This window comes from Lepidochelys kempii, chromosome 3, assembly GCF_965140285.1.
Source record: "Lepidochelys kempii isolate rLepKem1 chromosome 3, rLepKem1.hap1, whole genome shotgun sequence".
Lineage (NCBI taxonomy): Eukaryota > Metazoa > Chordata > Testudines > Cheloniidae > Lepidochelys > Lepidochelys kempii.
The window spans coordinates 176063774-176083764 of NC_136382.1; the positions used below are offsets into that span (position 1 = coordinate 176063774).

General features: G+C 40.1%; 1 protein-coding gene across 6 annotated transcripts in view; it reads left to right on the plus strand.

Moving 5' to 3' along the window:
- The window catches only part of PRKCE (protein kinase C epsilon), a 522142-nt gene that overhangs the window by 411191 nt on the left and 90960 nt on the right, over positions 1 to 19991 (plus strand). For all 6 annotated transcript variants that reach the window (XM_073339117.2, XM_073339116.2, XM_073339118.2 and 3 more), the window contains one exon: positions 6203 to 6357. In XM_073339117.2, the coding sequence (XP_073195218.1) occupies positions 6203 to 6357 (155 nt within the window). The remainder of the gene's footprint in view (positions 1 to 6202; positions 6358 to 19991) is intronic.

A 19991-nucleotide genomic window follows, 5' to 3' on the forward strand; every position in this document is an offset into this window, starting at 1 on the left:
AAGCTTTTGACACGGTCTCCCATAGTATTCTTGTCAGCAAGTTAAGGAAGTATGGGCTGGATGAATGCACTATAAGGTGGGTAGAAAGCTGGCTAAATTGTCGGGCTCAACGGGTAGTGATCAATGGCTCCATGTCTAGTTGGCAGCCGGTATCAAGTGGAGTGCCCCAAGGGTCGGTCCTGGGGCCGGTTTTATTCAATATCTTCATAAATGATCTGGAGGATGGTGTGGATTGCACTCTCAGCAAATTTGCGGATGATACTAAACTGGGAGGAGTGGTAGATACGCTGGAGGGGAGGGATAGGATACAGAAGGACCTAGACCAATTGGAAGATTGGGCCAAAAGGAATCTGATGAGGTTCAATAAGGATAAGTGCAGGGTCCTGCACTTAGGACGGAAGAACCCAATGCACAGCTACAGACTAGGGACCGAATGGCTAGGCAGCAGTTCTGCGGAAAAGGACCTAGGGGTGACAGTGGACGAGAAGCTGGATATGAGTCAGCAGTGTGCCCTTGTTGCCAAGAAGGCCAATGGCATTTTGGGATGTATAAGTAGGGGCATAGCGAGCAGATCGAGGGACGTGATCGTTCCCCTCTATTCGACATTGGTGAGGCCTCATCTGGAGTACTGTGTCCAGTTTTGGGCCCCAGACTTCAAGAAGGATGTGGATAAATTGGAGAGAGTCCAGCGAAGGGCAACAAAAATGATTAGGGGACTGGAACACATGAGTTATGAGGAGAGGCTGAGGGAGCTGGGATTGTTTAGCCTGCAGAAGAGAAGAATGAGGGGGGATTTGATAGCTGCTTTCAACTACCTGAAAGGGGGTTCCAAAGAGGATGGCTCTAGACTGTTCTCAATGGTAGCAGATGACAGAACGAGGAGTAATGGTCTCAAGTTGCAGTGGGGGAGGTTTAGATTGGATATTAGGAAAAACTTTTTCACTAAAAGGGTGGTGAAACACTGGAATGCGTTACCTAGGGAGGTGGTAGAATCTCCTTCCTTAGAGGTTTTTAAGGTCAGGCTTGACAAAGCCCTGGCTGGGATGATTTAACTGGGAATTGGTCCTGCTTTGAGCAGGGGGTTGGACTAGATGACCTTCTGGGGTCCCTTCCAACCCTGATATTCTATGATTCTATGATTCTATGAATCAATCAGCAGATAGCACATTCCTGACGGCTCCAAGATGTTATCTTGTTCTTTGGTTCTCCCATTCTTGAGGCTGTTGGGTGGATTCCAGTCTGCCCTCCGGATGGGGTCCTCTGGTTATTTCCACTTGACGCCTTCTTCAGCCGATGGACACTAGATTCTTAGGCTGGCACCTCCCTGATCATTCAGTTATTATCCACACCAAGCATCCATCCACATACATCCTCTATCTCTATTTTAATCACAATGGTTAATACAACAAAAGGGTGGGGAGTCTCTGGGTGCTGTTTCTGTTGTTAGAGTATTGCTTTGAGTCTCTCTCTCTGTGAATTGCTTTGAGAACAGACTCGGTCTTAGAATGTACTAACACAATTAGCAGCTTGCAAGTTTCATACATAGAGGGAGAGAAACAGTACCAAAAACCAAGAGACCTCTTAATTAGTAATACCCTGGAATTTAAACTCTGGGGAACCAAACTCATTTGTGATTTTAATACAGAACTTCTTTAATATGATCCAACATAATGGGAGAAAAATAGGAGATAACAGAAGAATACATATGTTCTTTGTGTTAGGAACCCAAATTGTGGGTGCAAAAAGTTTAATAACAATACATTTTTTTCTCAGCTGGTACTGTAGTGATGGGAACCAGAAAAATACCTAGGTAAAAGATTTCTCAAACAGAGTTTGATATAGATGCCAACACATGTGCTCCTATTTTAGTCTAGATTTATGCCCATTCCAGATTGAGCAGATCCTTTCTCTGGAACATAGGAAATGAAAAGCCAAATAATAGTTTAGAAAAGCCGGGTGTCATAAAAATACAAAAAGAAAAGGAGTACTTGTGGCACCTTAGAGACTAACAAATTTATTAGAGCATAAGCTTTGCTCTAATAAATTGGTTAGTCTCTAAGGGCCACAAGTACTCCTTTTCTTTTTGTGAATACAGACTAACACAGGTGCTACTCTGAAACCTATAAAAATACAAGAGTCCTATTTTCTCCAGGATGATGCTCTCTGTGCCAGTGTTGCAGTATTGACACGATGCATCTTATTATAATGGATTATACAAATTGACATTATATTAAAATAAAAAATCCTCACCTGAATTCTTAACATAAGGAAAACATGATTTTCAAAGACATTTCTGGCTGCCAATTCCAATAAAACTGGCTGTAATACACACCTGGGAAAACTAGGTAGGTTATTTGAAATGTAAATGTATGTAGTAGGAGAATGTAACCTACAAGAGCATTTTGTAGGCACTTAATGCCATGTCAAGCAAATACCACGGTAGGATAAATTTATCCACAGTGCTGTTAAACCAGCAAATCCAAAACCCAATCTGAACACTTGCCTGGAGAGATGAGCAATCTGTTTGTAGGGCATAACATTGGTCAATACACAAGGTGTCTGATACCCTTTCACATAAACGAAAAAGTACATTTAAGTGTGTATAATATAATCCATGTGAGGCTGCCTTCCATCTGAAAGAATGAAGGGAGATGTGTGACTTAGTACCTTGCCATTCCTGGGATCGGAGTTGTTGCTGAATCCCCTGTGTTCAAACTGAGCACAACACATCTGGCTCCACAATCCAGATTAAATTCTAGATTGGTCAAATCAGGAAAACCTTGTAAAGGATCCTAAACCAAAACCACAGAAATCACATTTTGACCTCAACAGTATGTGATGCTTAGAATTGCCACAGATAGGTGTTTGAGGACTCCAAGCAGAATATGGGCTCTATTTGGACCAAACATGCAAGTACTATGATTGCATCTACAGAAGTCATTAATTGGGGTAGTGATGTTGAAGTGATTCCCTATGCACCCAACTGGAGTTAGAGTTAGTCTCTGTGTAGATGAAAGATTAAAGATATCATCCAAGAACTGGGAGCTCATCTTAAGTAACATACAGAAAATATTAATAGGTCTGTGTAGGAAGGAGGGTTCTGCTGAGATTTCTGCATAAGATTTGTTGGGCATCCTCTCTGCTCAAATCAGAGTCAAGAAAGTTGAGCATTTTTGAAAATAGACTGGGATTACAAAAATTCTAGAAGGTACTTCTGTTCATGTAAGGTAGGAGTATCCAAAGGTCATTAAATTTTAGCCTGCAATAAAATCAAGGTCAAGGGGGCAGTATGGGCAGTTTAGGAGATAAATACACAGTCTCCACTCCAGTAGTATCTCCCCACTGAAGAAAGAAACCATAAGCACTGTAATTACGTGTCTTCAACTGCTTCCCTTATCTTCATCCCACAAGGAAATTACTCCAGAGTTCTTTCACTCACAGTGCTGAGTAGTGTGGAATAGGTGACTTGGCAGTCTCATGACATAGAAAGACTGTTCCTGCAGGATTCTCTATAGCATAGCAAGGACAATCGACAGCATTTTGTGCATTTGATGTCTCTGAGTCCTTTTGTTCTTCTGGTGTAGACGCATCAGTGGGTTGCATTTTTGGGATTCAGCCAGCATGTCATAGTTAGGTAGCAAATGCTGACCCCTTCCTCCCACTGCCTGATTGTCTTGCTGTGCAGTCATGCCCAGACTCTACCAACTTGGCAGAACATAAAATGCTACAGTGAAAAGGTGATCACTAAAGTAAGAGGTTGGGAGGAATTACTTTAGCCAACTGAATGACACAGACTTTGACCTCTCATCCCTATCATATTTGTAATGTTTTCCCATGTCCTCTCCAAATGGGAAGGTGTAAAACACAGTAATGCTGGGAATTGGTTGTACCTCTCCCATGCAAATCTTCAGAGGCATTCTGCCTGCAGAGCATACAGGTATGCACTACACCTCTTGGAATAAAGATTGGGAATGTTCTGAAAAGAGGTGCTTGCATCTCCTCTTTGGAAGTATAATGTATCCTTGCCCCACATCTCTGCAATCTCTCAGTCGACAGTGTTGCTAAGTCTTGTGATTTTTATTGAGAGTCTCGCAATATTTGTTGCTTTTTTAAATGCTCCAGTTTCTGGAGTCATGGGATTATATGAGCATTTCACCGCTTTTTTTCTTTTTCTTTTTGTTATTTTAAAGCAAAGTTCTATTCTTCATCATTGCAGAAAAAAGTTGAGAAATGTGACCTGAGGATCAGAATAAAAAAGAACCTCACATGTATTATTTTGTTTGGCACAAATATCATGAGGGTTTAAATCTGATGATTTTTGGAGACCTGTCTCATGATTTTTGAACACTTTGGATTGGCAATATTGAGTCAGTCTGGCAGGTGGCAAGACTATAGCCTATACCATTCCCTTTGGAGTGTCTGTTACTTCTGGCAGCAGTAAGGCTATTGTTTCCCCAGTCTTTCCTTTCAGGAAAGGACTGTGATGGTGGCTGTCTGGTACCAGTCACTGTCAGGTCTAGGCTTGATATTTAGATCATCTACATACATCACTCAGGGCTGTGAAAAATGTCATGCCCTGTGTGACATAGTTAGATCGATGTAAGTCCCAGTATAGTCATGGCCAGGTTGATGGAAGAATTCTTCCATTGACCTAGCTACTGCCTGTCAGAGAGGTGGATTAACTACAGCAGTGGAAAAACCCCTCAGTTGATCTACGACGTCTATACAGTACAGTGCTACAGTGGCACAGCTGTAGCACTATAGCTGTGCCACTGTAGCAGCTGTAGTGTAGACATGTCCTCAGAGACAGGATGATGGATAGGATGGACCTCGGGTCTGATCCATTGTGGCAATTCCTATATTCTGATGTGTACAGTGGGGGTGCTTGCATTTTCTTCCTCTACATCCTCCACTTGTGACCTTTACTAGGCTAAGCAAATGTTTCAAGCCCCCCTTCAGGAAAGCATCCACATTCAGGACAGCACTTAAGCACGTGCTTAATTTAAGTCAGTGGTGTTTAAGTGCTTTACTGAATTTGGGCCTCAGTTAGGGCAGAGTAAAGACAGTCAACTTATATGAGTTCTGAGACCAACTACATTAGATAATATTAGTCCATTAAAAAGTATTAATCTATAAAATATGTGATCTGTTTTAGACATTGTGCATAGAAAGACGTATTTTAATAATAAAGAATCTGAAAATAGGGTTCCAAGCAAAAGGCAAAAGCGCAAGGTGGGGAGGAGTAAGGCTAATGATATAATTAGGCAAAATGCTAAGGATGGGCAATAAACCTTTAGAGAAAATGGGACAGTGATGATAAAAATGTATATACCATATTCTTTGCCTATGCTTGATCTGCATTCACATGCAAATGCATCATTCACATTTGGTTTCTCAGTGTTGCCAATTGCTGCTATTTTATATTGTGACTCTTATAGTACTTGGTGTTTTTCTGAAAGCCCCAGCTCCCAAAGTCACGTCATTGTGTGAGAATGGCAGCTGGCACTGAAAAATGAAGAGGGTTTCTATCCCTCATTGCTATGGAGAAAAGTATGAAAAAATGAACCCTGAAGATTCAAAAACCAGAAGACAATTAAAAAGAACCCCAAATAGATTTTTTTAAAAAATATGATTATATTTAAGCCAATCTTATGATTTTTGAGAAAGCCTGACTCATGATTTTTCACTGCTTTCTCATGGCAATACTGGTTTCCATATAAAAAATTATTAATAATATGTAGTGTGAAGTCATAATTTGGAAGAAAAGGCATTTTATAGACCCAGTAGCTGATAAATATGTAAGGATAGGGAGCCAGGTGCACAGGCAATCTGCAAAATCGTCCTGCCCTTCAGCAGCTGACAGAATCGACATTGTGTTGTAATATTTATTTTAAATGTTTTTTTAAAGAGCATGTAAATATTTCTTTAAAAATAAAAAGCTGATTGTACTATTTTAAAAATCTTTATTACTTTTTAATCACATTTTAATTCTCTTCCTTTTCTCTTTCGTTCGCTCTTTCTTGAATCAGTCTTCCCTGGGGTTTATTGTTTTTTGGTTGTCAGCTTTCCCCAGTTCAGAATTGTAGCGTTTGTTCTTCAGTTTCTTGACGCAAATCCTGCTGTCGCCTAATGTGTAGTTTAAAGCAGCCCTTTGTGTGGCTGAAAGAAATTAGCTAAATAGCACTGTTTTAATTAATTTCAGGACCGCCTCTTTTTCGTCATGGAATATGTAAATGGTGGAGATCTAATGTTTCAAATTCAGCGCTCACGCAAATTTGACGAGCCTCGATCCCGCTTCTATGCTGCAGAGGTCACATCAGCACTCATGTTTCTTCACCAACATGGCGTCATCTACAGGTACTCTTTTGATTAAGAATGAAGTATTCTTGAGAGCTGGGGGTGAATTTGGCTGTAAACCTCTGTCTCTTAGCAACTAGATTTAGATTAGTTGTTTGTTCCAATTTGCTTACATAGAACTTTTTTTGGCAGTTTATCATTCAGAATGTTAACATTTGAATAGTCTCTGCAGCAGTCGCCAGCTGTGTGTGCCAGTTTTGTATTATAGTACAAATAAAGCTTTTTGAAAAGCTTGGCACATTCTGACCTAGGGGTGAACTTTTTGCAGATCAGCGCAATCTCTTCACTTTCCTCTCTGTGCCATAGATTTCCTCTCGCTTTCGAACTCCCTGCCACTTCCTGAGTTTGTTTGTCCTACTTGTCTCCAGTCTGATAGAATCAGGATAGTAGTTTGCAATGGCCTTTCTTTTTAACTGTTAGGATGAAGTCTCAATCCCTAACAGGAAGTGGCTCTTTGCAGACAATTTGGATTTGCTTGTTACTGCCCAAAGTTCCCATCTGAACAAAAACTAAACTAAATCACTACCCTTCCAGTTTAAAATAAAACAAACCAAACCAATTTATGAACATTTTTGTTGTGCTATGGAGAATGCATTTAAGAATAAATATTTATTATTAGAAATGAGGAACCACTTGGGAAATTTTCACCCTGTTATCCATATGTTTATTAAGTCCTTTATCTTGTCGTTTCACCCTTCCTCTCTTTTTAAATTATTTTTGGCAGCCTGTCACCACTTGCGATAAATCTTGCCTGCCTGAAGCAAGCAGCATAGCTGTAGGTTTTGGGATGTGGGTCTTTTAAACCTTATTGAAATCTCTAAGTCTGTTGCAGGCCATAGATATATATTAGAGTTTCTGATATTCCTACTCCCAATCTCAAATTTTCGATATGACTTATTTTAGGGGACCTACATTTTTTATGTGAAAAAAGTCTATCTGAGGACATGGAATTTAAAAAATTGATGAACTCATATTTAAAGATGCTGCGTTAGAGCTTCTTGGAAAATGGACTCAGAGAGAGCTAGAGATGGCCAACCCTAGGACTGGTCAACATTTTTCTGTCAAAAAACTGTTTTTTTATAGAAAAGTGGGGTTTTGACTTAATGAACATTTTCACAGAAAAGTGTCTGCTTTCCATGGGCACTTTCAACTTCCCATCAAAAAGTGGAAAAGTTTCATTTTTTGATGATAAGTCAAAATTTCCCATGGAAAGCAGACACTTTTCTTTGACAATGTTTATTGGGTCAAAAAACAGTTTTTTGACAGAAAAGTGTTGACCAGTCCTAGGATTGGCCATCTCTAGCTGCAGTCGGATGTCTGGCTGATCCACAACGCTGACAATCAGGTTGTAAGTTTTGCAGAAGTAAAATCAGTTCATCAGATACAATTTGGACCCTTTCCAACCCCTCTTCTTCTGGGGTTTAAATGGTTCCAAGTGCTCACGCCCTAAATATATATCTTACCTTTGTTGCCTATGTAAGGACTCTTCCACCCCGGTTTATTTATTTCCAAAACAACACATCAGTAGGGTTTAGGTAACCCCCTCTGAATGTGTCAGAATTTCATAAATTGCCTTTTTTGGGGGGAGGGGGAGGGAAGGGGAGGAGTTTGGTGTCTTAACAAGTGAAGGATTTTGAGGATTAGTTCTTCTAAATAGGCTATTGTTCATTTCTCAGCACTGGTAGCTGGAATTTACACCCTGAGTAATTAGCAGTTAATTTACTGATTTCAGTGAACCAAACAAAAAGGTCACTTTTCAGACAAATTACCCGCAGTGTGAAGAAAATCCAAATTGATAAAATTACACGACAACTTCCTGATATGGATATGTGTAATAACCTTCTCTCTACTCCTTCTCTCTCATATGTCAAGCCATTGGGATTTGGCTCTGAACTACACTTTATCACTGTGTACACACGCATTTTAACGATGCCTTTTTAGCACACTCTAAACGCTGATGAGTGAGCAATGCTCTGTGGTTTAAAGCTCGCTGAGTTAGTCTCAACTTCTTACTCAGTAGCCTATACTGCCATAGCTCTGGCACACTGTAGTAAGCCATGCTGTGGTATTAAAATAATTGGTGGAGTATTTGTACTAGGGCTAGTTTCAGGGGAGACAAATGAGAAGAAAAAAATGTGGTTTCTGAGATGAAAGCAAGGAAAATTCACTAAGAACACATCCCTTCCTGCTGCTTTATTTTACTACAGTTTCTTTGACCTGGACATTGTTTTATTCCTAGTAACTATTAATTTCTCACCTGAAGGTCACTGAGAACCATAACAACATATAAAAATATACATTTCAATTACTTTTAAAAAACAATTGAAGATCTCTAATCCATAATATCATCATAATCATCGACTCATAGAAATGTAAGGCTGGAAGGGACCTCAAGAGGTCATCTAGTCCACCCCCCACCATCCATCCCCTGCAGTGAGACAGGACCAAGTATGCCTGAATCATTCCTGACAGGTGTTTGTCTAATCCAGGGGTGGGCATACTTTTTGGCCTGAGGGCCACATCTGGGTGGGGAAATTATATGCAGGACCCTGAATGTAGGGCTGGGGGTGCAGGAGGGAGTGCGGGGCATGGGAAGGGGTGTGGTGTGCAGGAAGGGGCTCAGGGCAGGGGGTTGAGGTGCAGGAGGGGTGCGGAGTGTGGGAGGGGGCTCAGGGCAGCGGATTGGGGTGCGGGATGCAGGAGGGGTTCAGGGTGTGGGCTCTGGCCTGGCGCCGCTTACCTTGAGCGGCTCCAGGATGGCAGCGGCGCACAGCGGGGCTAAGACAGGCTCCCTGCCTGCCCCGGCCCCTTGCCACTCCAGGAAGTGGCCAGTGTGTCCTGACAGTGGCTCCGCCGCGTGCTGCCCTCACCTGTGGGTTCCACCTCCGAAGCTCCAATTGGCCACGGTTCCCCATTCCTGGTCAATGGCAGCTGCATGGGGTGGTGCCTGCATGTGAGGGCAGCACACGGAGCCCTCTGCTCCCCCCTTCCCCAGGGGCCAAAGGGATGTGGTGCTGGCTGCTTCTGGGAGCAGCGCAGGGCCAGGGCAGACAGGTGTAGGCTGCGCCATGGGGCTGGCAATCCTGCGGGCCGGATTGAAAGCCCTGATGGGCCGGATCCAGCCCACAGGCTGTAGTTTGCCCTCCCCTGGTTTAATCTGTTCCCTAAAACCTCCAATGACTGGGATTCCATAACCTCCCTAAGTAACCAGTTAGAAAGATTTTCCTAAAATCTAATCTAAATCTCCCTTTTAGCAATCTGAGCGAGACTTCTTGTCCTGCTCTGACGAGGCATGGAGAACAATTGATCATCATCCTCTTTATAACTACCTTTCACGTTGAAGACTGTTATCATGTCCCTGCAGTCCTCTTCTCTAAACAAAATATGCCCAATTCTTTCAGACTTTCCTAATAGGTCATGTTTTTCAAACCTGTTATCATTTTTGCTACTCTGGACCCATATATTTACATCTTTCTTGAAGTGTGGTGCTCAAAACTGGATACAGTACTCCAGCAGGCCTCACCAGTGCTGAGTAAAGTAGAACAATTACATTATGAGTCTGAAATATGACACTCCTATTAATATGTCACACAGTGACACTGGCCTTTTTTTCAACAGCAACACAAATTGACTTATATAATATACTATAAGAAAAGGTCATGACTCATACATGGTGTGAACAGCCCTCGAGGAATGCTAAAATGTTTGTTAGTATTTAACATGCCCCAGAATGCAGTCATCTTTCAGGGAAAAGATCCATCATCATTGTTTGAAACATTGCACTGACATTTAGGCATTTAGTTTTAATTTTTTCATTTATATCTCCAAAGTGGTGGGGTGAGCTAGCAAAAGTAAAAAAAAAAAAAAAAAAAAAAAAAAAGTACTCTTTGCCCTGGATTAACCACCAATCAAAATACCTAATCTACCCTCAGACACTCAAATGAAGTAATACACACTTCCTGTATAGTGATAGCTCTACCAAAGACAGTGTGCTATGAAATTAGTGGGTGTTCTCCATGGTGGGAAATGGTGCTTATATGGGCAGTATTTCAGGGCATGCTTGGACCATGTTTGAAGGGAGTAATGTTTCAAAGTACCTAATATGTCTTCAGGCCTCTGCTTAGCCACATATTTGGAAGTATCTCTTTGGAGCTAAACATAACTGTCTATTTCCAAAAGCGCAACTCTCTAGCTAGTGCTCTGGCTTGTTGATTAGATTTTTAGAGTGTTACAAGGCTAGTTAGTGATGATCTTCTTCAATAGCCAGTATTATCCTCATTTCCTCCAGAGTTAAAAGGGAAAGCAAGTTTCCCATTTGAAAAAAAGAAATTCAGCTCTAAGATCATGCCTTTGCAATTGGCTCAACAGCAGTTTCCGGTCTTGTTTAAATTATTTGTGTAATAGAGTTATGTATCTCAATGCTGTTGATCTGATTCTGCTGCTTGTGGTGAAAACAAAGGTCACATTCTCAATTTATATAAATATTCCCATATAAAGATGTATTGCTGTTTTTTTAAAAAGCCATGCTGTATGATTGAACCTCGATATGCTTTGTGATGTCATTCTAATGAGATTATGGAAGGTCCTCAGTGTAGGGAGTGTGTCTTCCATGTCCTTCAAAGTGCTAAACACACTCTCAGAGCTTAACAAGTAATAAGTCATCTTGAATTATTTTCCCCCACAATCTAGTATTTGATGGTATTTAGGCATATCTGGGACTGATAGTACAAGCAGAGTCAGTCAGGCACTGCACAGACTTACCCATAAAGTTTATAATGAAAGCCCCTTTAGGTCAGCCCAGACCAGCAGCACTCTTGTTATTTGTGCTGTGCCATTCAAACAGACATACCAATTATGAAAAATGGTACCATAACTTCATGACTTGAGTTGAAACCACAACACTGATTTTGCCTGTGAACCCATTGATGAAAGACCATGGACCATTTGACTCCTTAAAGTCAGTCATCAGCAGTTTAATGTACTCTTCAGTGTAGAGGAGCATGCACTGAACTAGCAGTTAGGAGGAGACCATCAGTTCAGTCTAACCACTTCCACTGACTGCTACTTTTATATTTCTCCGCACTTCACAGCCCTTATTATTATATGCTCTAGTTCAGGGGTCGGCAGCCTTTCAGAAGTGGTGTGCCGAGTCTTCATTGATTCACTCTAATTCAAGGTTTTGCGTGCCAGTAATACATTTTAACGTTTTTAGAAGGTCTCTTTCTACAAGTCTTTAATATATAACTAAACTATTGTTGTATGTAAAGTAAATAAGGTTTTTAAAATGTTTAAGAAGCTTCATTTAAAATTAAATTAAAATGCAGAGCCCCCCCGGACCGGTGGCCAGGACCCAGGCAGTGTGAGTGCCCCTGAAAATCAGCTCACGTGCTGCCTTTGGCACGCGTGCCATAGGTTGCCTACCGCTGCTCTAGTTTAACCAAAACATATTGAGCTCATGCAAGAATACTTGGGTGGAATTCTATGGCCTGTTTTGTGAAGAAGATCAAACTGGGTGATTATAAAGGTTCCTTATGGCCTTAAAATCTGTGAAAGGATACTTAATGAATTCTTGTTATTCCCAGCTGAGGCCACTGGAATTAGATTGAGGCACCACTGGCAAACACCAACATTAAGGCAAACACCAACATTCATGTTTATCCTTATAAGCCAAATTTTAAGAGTATAACCCTGTGAGCTGTATGTCTCTTTTCCATGAGGATCTTAGAGAACAATGGCTATACAGTGCAGTATTTCTCCAGTACACTTCATCACCAGTTAAATAAGTCAGCAGGGCACTCAGTCTAAAACAGAAGATAAGAAAGCTGAACAGTCACAATGACAGTTCACTTTAAAGAGATAAGGGATGAGAAATATCTTAAACCACAGGTGTCTTTTTTGTAGGTTAGTTTATTCTTTTACTTAGGTTGTAAGTAGGACTGTCAATCGATTGAAAAAATTAATCGCGATTAATTTAAACAATAATAAAATACAATTTATTTTAATATTTGTGGGTGTTTTCTACATTTTCAAATATATTGATTTCAATTACAACACAGAATACAAAGTGTACAGTGCTCACTTTATATTTATTTTTGATTACAAGTATTTGCACTGTAAAAAGAGAAATAGTATTTTTCAGTTCACCTCATACAAGTACTGCAGTGCAATCTCTTTATCATGAAAGTTAAACCTACAAATGTAGAATTATGTACAAGAAAACTGTATTCAAAAATAAAACCATGTAAAATTTTAGAGCTTGGAGGTCCACTCAGTCCTACTTCTTGTTCAGCCAATTGCTCAGACAAACAGGTTTGTTTACATTTGCAGGAGCTAATGCTGCCCGCTTCTTGTTTACAATGTCACCTGAAAGTGAGAACAGGCATTTTCATGGCACTGTTGTAGTCAGTGTCGCAAGATATTTACATGCCAGATGCGCTAAAGATTCATATGTCCCTTCATGCTTCACACAACATCCCAGGGGACATGTGTCCATGCTGATGACGGGTTCTGCTCGATAACAATCCAAAGCAGTGCAGACCAATGCATGTTCATCTTAATCATCTGAGTCAGATGCCACCAGCAGAAGGTTGATTTTCTTTTTTGGTGGTTCAGGATCTATAGTTTCCACATCAGAGTGTTGCTCTTTTAAGACTTCTGAAAGTATGCTCCACACCTATTCCCTCTCAGATTTTGGAAGGCACTTCAGATTCTTAAGCCTTGGGTCGAGTTCTGTAGCTGTCTTTAGAAATCTCACATTGGCACCTTCTTTGTATTTTGTCAAATCTTCAGTGAAAGTGTTCTTAAAATGAACAACGTGTGCTGGGTCATCATCTGAAACTGCTATAACATGAAATAAATGGCAGAATGCATGTAAAACAGAGCAGGGACATACAATTCTCCCCCCAAGGAGTTCAGTCACAAATTTAATTAACGCATTATTTTTTTAATGAGCACCATCAGCATGGAAGTATGTCATCTGGAACAGTGGCCGAAGTATGAAGGGGCATACGAATGTTGAGCATATCTGGCACATTACATATCTTGCAATGCTGGCTACAAAAGTGCCATGCAAATGGCTGTTCTCACTTTCTGGTGACCTTGTAAATAAGAAGAGTCAGCATTAGCTCCCCTAAATGTAAACAAACTTGTTTGTCTTAGCAATTGGCTGAACAAGAAGTAGGACTGAGTGGATTTGTAGGCTCCGAGGTTTTACATTGTTTTGTTTTTGAGTGCAGGTATGTAACAAAACAAATCTACATTTGTAAGTTGCACTTTCACGATAAAGAGATTGCACTACAGTACTTGTATGAGGTGAATTGAAAAATACTATTTCTTTTATCATTTTACAGTGCAAATATTTGTAATAAAATAATATACAGTTTGATTTCAGATACAACACAGAATACAATATATATAAAAATGTAGAAAATCAAAAACATTTAATAAATTTCAATTGGTATTCTATTGTTTAACAGTGCGATTAAAACTGCAATTAATTGCAATTAATTTTTTAAATTGCGATTAATTTTTTTGAGTTAATTGCTCAGTTAACTGTGATTAATTGACAGCCCTAGCTGTAAGCTCTTTGGGACAGGAACTATCTTTTCCTTCTGTGTTTGTACAGTGCCTAGCACAATGGGATCCTGATCCAAGAGTAGGGCTCCTCGGTGCTATGGTAATACAGATAAATAATAACAATATTTCAGTGTGCCTAGGTAGCTTATTTCAGCTTTTGGGGGTTACAGACCCAAATGCATTCCTCCTAAAGTTATAGCTCTGGGCACTTTCTAATGAATAGACTGGTTGTGATGAAGGACACATTCGCATACTATTAAGAAGAATTTGAATATAAATATGCTTGTGCCAGTCCCTGTGTACATCAGGGATTTTTTTCTTACAGAAACTCTATGTTCTTTAATACTCAGAAAGTACAGTAGTTAGGATGTTGATTGATTATTTCCTTTGAAGATCAGCACTTTCTCTATCAAGGCAACAATATGTAATAACGCACATCCATGTGTCTCAGAGAATAAGTACCTCAAATTAAAAGTACTTTTGTTGGTGTTTTCTATTGACAAAGTGCAATATTTAGAAAGTCTGACTGCAATTGTGGTTGCTATACAGTTCAGTGCAACCTAGACAATGTAATGCAATTATATTTAACACCAATGAAAACACTTTATATCCAGTGTCCACCATTTTAAAAGTCAGCATTTTCCACGTTACCTCAGTCTGATATTTTGAATGGTAGCAACCAAATAAGTTGATTGACAAGTATTCCCCAGATTTCTTTGCATGTTAACATGTAAAACTATAACTCACAAAGAGCATGAGTAGGAAATACAGTAGTTTAAATCTACTTTTTACTATATAAAGAATATTTAATGCGTATACAAACTGAAAAAGAGTGAGTCATTCAGCATGTTCGCTCACTGAGGGCTAGATTGTCTCTTGGTCAGTATGGCCAGAAAGAGGATAAGAGGGATCTTACACTGCACAGATTACTCAGACCTTTTGTCTAGGCACACAGAAGTAAGTAAGTATTGTGCACCTCCTACATACTTCTGCTGCCCCCCCCCCCCCCCCCCGGTGTATTGTCCCTCACAGCCAATCTGATTTGAAGGTGTCTTTGCTTCTGGTTTAGGCCCATGTAACAAGTGGCTTGCCCGTTGGGCTGGAGAGCATGGGACCAAATCAACCCTGATTAGAGACTGAGCCCCACCTGAGGAGAATCGGGCAATTTCCTGGAGTGAATGAGTCTCTGTGTGTGTGTGAGAGAGAGAGAGAGTGTCTCTTTCAGGGAGGACTGTGAGACCAGGGGAACTGCTCCAGCTAAGAAGGGCTGGGAGTAGAGTGCTGAGGCAGGGGGGACTCTTTCTGACCAGACTAGGGGAGTATGGGCTGTACCTAGTGGAAGTCTGGAGGGAAGACTTTTGTGTTTAGTTGTGAATTTTAAGTTAATAAATCAGACCCTAAGGAGAGCTGTTGTGACTGGACTGGAAAAATCCTGTGTGGACTTTATTTGGGGATCCAAGAAGGGAAACTGGGGTGAGGAACTGCATGCAGGGCTGCCCTGAAGCCATCAAGCCATGCTGTTTGGTGGCCACTCCTCTGCAGCTGCCAACAAATTGTTCCTATCACCCCCAGTCCAAAGGGGAAGGAGGCAAGGAACTGAGCTTCCTGTGTGTGTCAGAGTCAGTGTCTTCTGGGTCTACTCAGAGGATGGTGCAATTAGGTACCACTCTTTGTTCATATCTGTTCCTTGAAACACATTTTAGCCCTAAGTTTAAGGGTCTTATTCTCCAAAACTGGGGGATGATGGCTGAAGGGGTTTAATATCCTGGATTCCCAGCCTCTCTACATTCTCACTTTATTGAATCTAGGCAGGTCAGTAGTCCCTAAATGAAGCAGTAAGCAGGATGCCTCCTTGCAGAAAAAGGCAAAGGGCTAGGGTGGAGAGAAACAGGGCTGAAGAAGTGTTGGTTCTCATGGTTCTGGCATTCTGTCTGAAATAGTCCACCTTGCCATCTGCCTAGCTTATGTATTGTACTGAAAACTGCTGTTACGTAGGAGAGCCCTTTAACAAGATTTCCAGCTGTGGGAAGGAAGAGAAAAGACTGTGGGAATAGGATGTAAACCATGTGGTCCTTTCAACTCTAGAATGTTTTAAAAATTTCTTCTGGTTTTGGAACTTAAGAAATCCCTCAGTTTAGATGGGAAGCATCGGGCTTGCAGAAGAATTGGGTATATAAGGAAAGATTAATGGGCATATAACATTAAAAAGAAGGTCCATTAGCAACATTGCCCTAACTTTGGGAATGGTATGCTATTTCCAAGAGGAGTTTCTAATGGGAAGATCAGTGTCATTATTTTTTTACTCAGGTTTATTTGGTGCAAGGTTTTCCTTGTTTAATGCCCGTTTTTATAATGTTACATTATGTAAATAAAACTGCGACCCCTACCTTCCCATTATAGTATGGGAGTGAGTTAATGTTAAATGAGAGAGGGCAGGAGGGAGTGGGAGTCTGCCAGGGCTAATGCCAAGTTTACATTCCTTGGAGGGCAACCATGTGCCTGCAGACACTGTAGGAAGGGGAACAGCACTTCATGACAGATAACAGCAAAACCTTATTGCTAACAGGAAGTATGAAAAAATATTTATTTTCTGTTTTGAATGTCAATTATTTTAGGATGTTTGGTATTTCTGTTTTTACTTTCATAACAGGAAAAATGTGTATTATCTTCCTGCACTTGATAAGTAGACTTTAACTACGGGATGCACATGTGAAATAAAAATCGACTATACCACAGCACATGCTAATACTATGGTTTATTGAAATCACATGATCCCCGCAGTTTTCTCTACAACATTAAGAAACATCTTTGTTGTGTCAATGGAAATAAATATACAAGTCCCGATCCATTATGATTTTTGGTCAATTTTTTTTCTGAACAGTGAAATGAGAATAAATTTAATTTTATTTTTCATAGGATTAAAATCTTGAAGATAGAATCCTAAATTTAAAACCTTGGCGTTCAAAGGCTGAGACAGAAACTGACAAAAGGAGGGAAATCAAAGTTAAGGCTGAGTCTCCATAGGGCCCTACAAGTTTGTTTGTCTCTAAAACAGTTGATGTTTCTGTCACACCATTGCTGCAATCATTGCCTTATATTTGGAATGAGGCTGTGACCTCTCGCATGCTGTTGAATGCCCTTTCCAATGTTCCATTGTAATATGTGGACAGCGCCTGGGGCAAACTGTTCTCAGGTGCTGTTCCATATATTACCATGAAACATTTGCACTTCAAAGGGTTTCTGCCAGGCTGTTAGAGAGAAGAGTGCAGCAGAGAAAGGGATAACTCTCAATGTCATTGTTGGTCCAACATGTTTAAGCAACTCTAGATTTAAGTTGTTATTCAACAGAGCAAGTAAAAATAAAATTGATCACTTTTTTTGGAGGGAACATGGAGGTCAGGGGGTATAAAATGTGACCATTTAAAACATGGTTATTTTCATGAAAACATTTTGATAGTTCTAATATTTTCCATGTTTTGACAGAAATCTTTTATAATTGTTTATCATTTTTACTTTTCATTTTGCATTTACTGTTTTTTGTTTTCTTTTTTGTTCTTGGGTTTTTTCATTGTCAGTTTTGATTGGTCGACTTAGTTAGAGTGGATCCACTCTAGCAAGCTGTTCTTCACGCTCTGCATGTGAAAGTCTGTTTTAATTCAATGAGACTACTCACGTGCATAAAGTTAAGCCTGTGATAAATGTTTGAGGGATTGGGGTCTTGGTGAGAGTTTTCAGAATTTAATTTTTTAAATTTCAAAACAGAAAAATGTCATTTTTGAACATTCCAATTTTTTAAATACAAAAAAACTGCAGCAAATTTTGGAAAATAGAAAAATCTGTCCAGTTTTGAAATTCAGAAGAAAAAAAAATCATTGAAATTTGCAGCATTTTAATTTCCAGTTTAGTTGCTCCTCGATGTTTAAGTGAAGAAAACGAAAATTAATTAATTAGGAGGTGAACTAAAATGACTTGATGTCACAGAACTTAGTTTGTCATCATCTGTTTAATAAGTCTGACAGGTTTGAATCTGTTAGTACTTTCTGCTCTTTCTAACATGATTTGTACCTGGTATTGAACTGTAGCCAACAGTACTTGCATCTATGAACTGTTTCAGAAGAGATCCATTAAGCTAATTCACCTGAAGGCAAAGTACCAACCGTGCCAATAATCAAAAGGAAAGGATGTAATAATAACTAATAAAAGAGGAGAATTTGCGTTCCTCTGTAAGAAGGAGAGCTAGAAACCAGACAAGCTGGCACCTAATTTGGAACCAGCAAGGCCAATGCCAGAGGGAAAGCAGACCTCCAAAGTAACCAGAAGGATTACAAAAGAGGAAACCAGCCAGTAAGAAACCCAGTATTTTCAGCAGAGCATGAAAGCAACATCACAGAATAGCCAATGCCAGGACTTCACCAGGAAAACATCAGATAAACCATAACCAACCTTGATGGGAGAACCAGAGACTGAAACAAAATGGACCCTCAGCCAAGATTGTGCTGAAAAGTGATAAGGCCAGAATATCTCGGGATCACTTAACAAACTAATTCTGGTCAAAATTAATGTTGGCAGAAAGAGAAGATAATTTGTGATCCACTGCGCCAAACCTGAAAGGCAATTATTCTTCAGTAAGAGAAAAAGAATTGAAACAAAGTGGTAAAATGTATTGATATCACCAGAAAAGTGATTAGAAAAGAATGGACCAAAATAAATTACCAGTGTAATAAAAATAATTTTTCATGTACATTTTAGATTATATTACTAAAACGGGCATTAAAAGAAATAAAAACCTTGTAAATTAGCTAAATTTACTTACAAGTTTAATAGGAGGTCAGGGCCTACTGTAAGTGAAAGGGAAATAGAATTGAAACACTGTATGTATAGCTGGTAATTTGTTTTGGATTTAAAGAAATTCACATGAGTATTATTTGCCACATGGTGAGCTACCTGCATGACCATTTTTCCTACAAAAAGAAAAAGAGGACTTGTGGCACCTTAGAGACTAACACATTTATTTGAGCATAAGCTTTCGTGAACTACAGCTCACTTCCTCGGATGCATTCAGTGGAAAATACAGTGGGGAGATTTATATACACAGAGAACATGAAACAATGGGTGTTACCATACACACTGTAAGGCGAGTGATCAGGTAAGGCGAGCTATTACCAGCAGAAGAGCAGGGGGGGGAAACCTTTTGTAGTGATGATCAAGGTGGGCCATTTCCAGCAGTTGACAAGAACGTTTGAGGAACAGCGGAGGGGGGGGGGGAATAAACATGGGGAAATAGTTTTACTTTGTGAACCTATCCTTGCAACAAAGCCCATTGCCAACTGTGTCCACATATCTATTCAGGAGACACCATTATAGGGCCTAATCACATCAGCCACACTGTCAGAGGCTTGTTCACCTACACATCTACCAATGTGATATATGCCATCATGTGCCAGCAATGCCCCTCTGCCATGTACATTGGCCAAACTGGACAATCTCTATGTAAAAGAATAAATGGACACAAATCAGACGTCAAAAATTATAACATTCAAAAACCAGTTGGAGAACACTTCACTCTCTCTGGTCACTCAATTACAGACCTAAAAGTGGCAATTCTTCACCAAAAAATCTTCAAAAACAGACTCCAACGAGAGACTGATGAATTGGAATTAATTTGCAAACTGGACACCATTACGTTAGGCTTGAATAAAGACTGGGAGTGGATGGGTCATTACACAAAGTAAAACTATTTCCCCATGCATCCGATGAAGTGAGCTGTAGCTCACGAAAGCTCATGCTCAAATAAATTGGTTAGTCTCTAAGGTGCCACAAGTACTCCTTTTCTTTTTGCGAATACAGACTAACACGGCTGTTACTCTGAAACCTATTTCCCCATGTTTATTCACCCCCCACACCCCCACACCCCCTGCTGTTCCTCAGACGTTCTTGTCAACTGCTGGAAATGGCCCACCTTGATTATCACTACAAAAGGTTCCCCCCCAACCCCCGCTCTCCTGCTGGTAATAGCTCACCTTATCTGATCACTCTTGTTACAGTCTGTGTGGTAACAC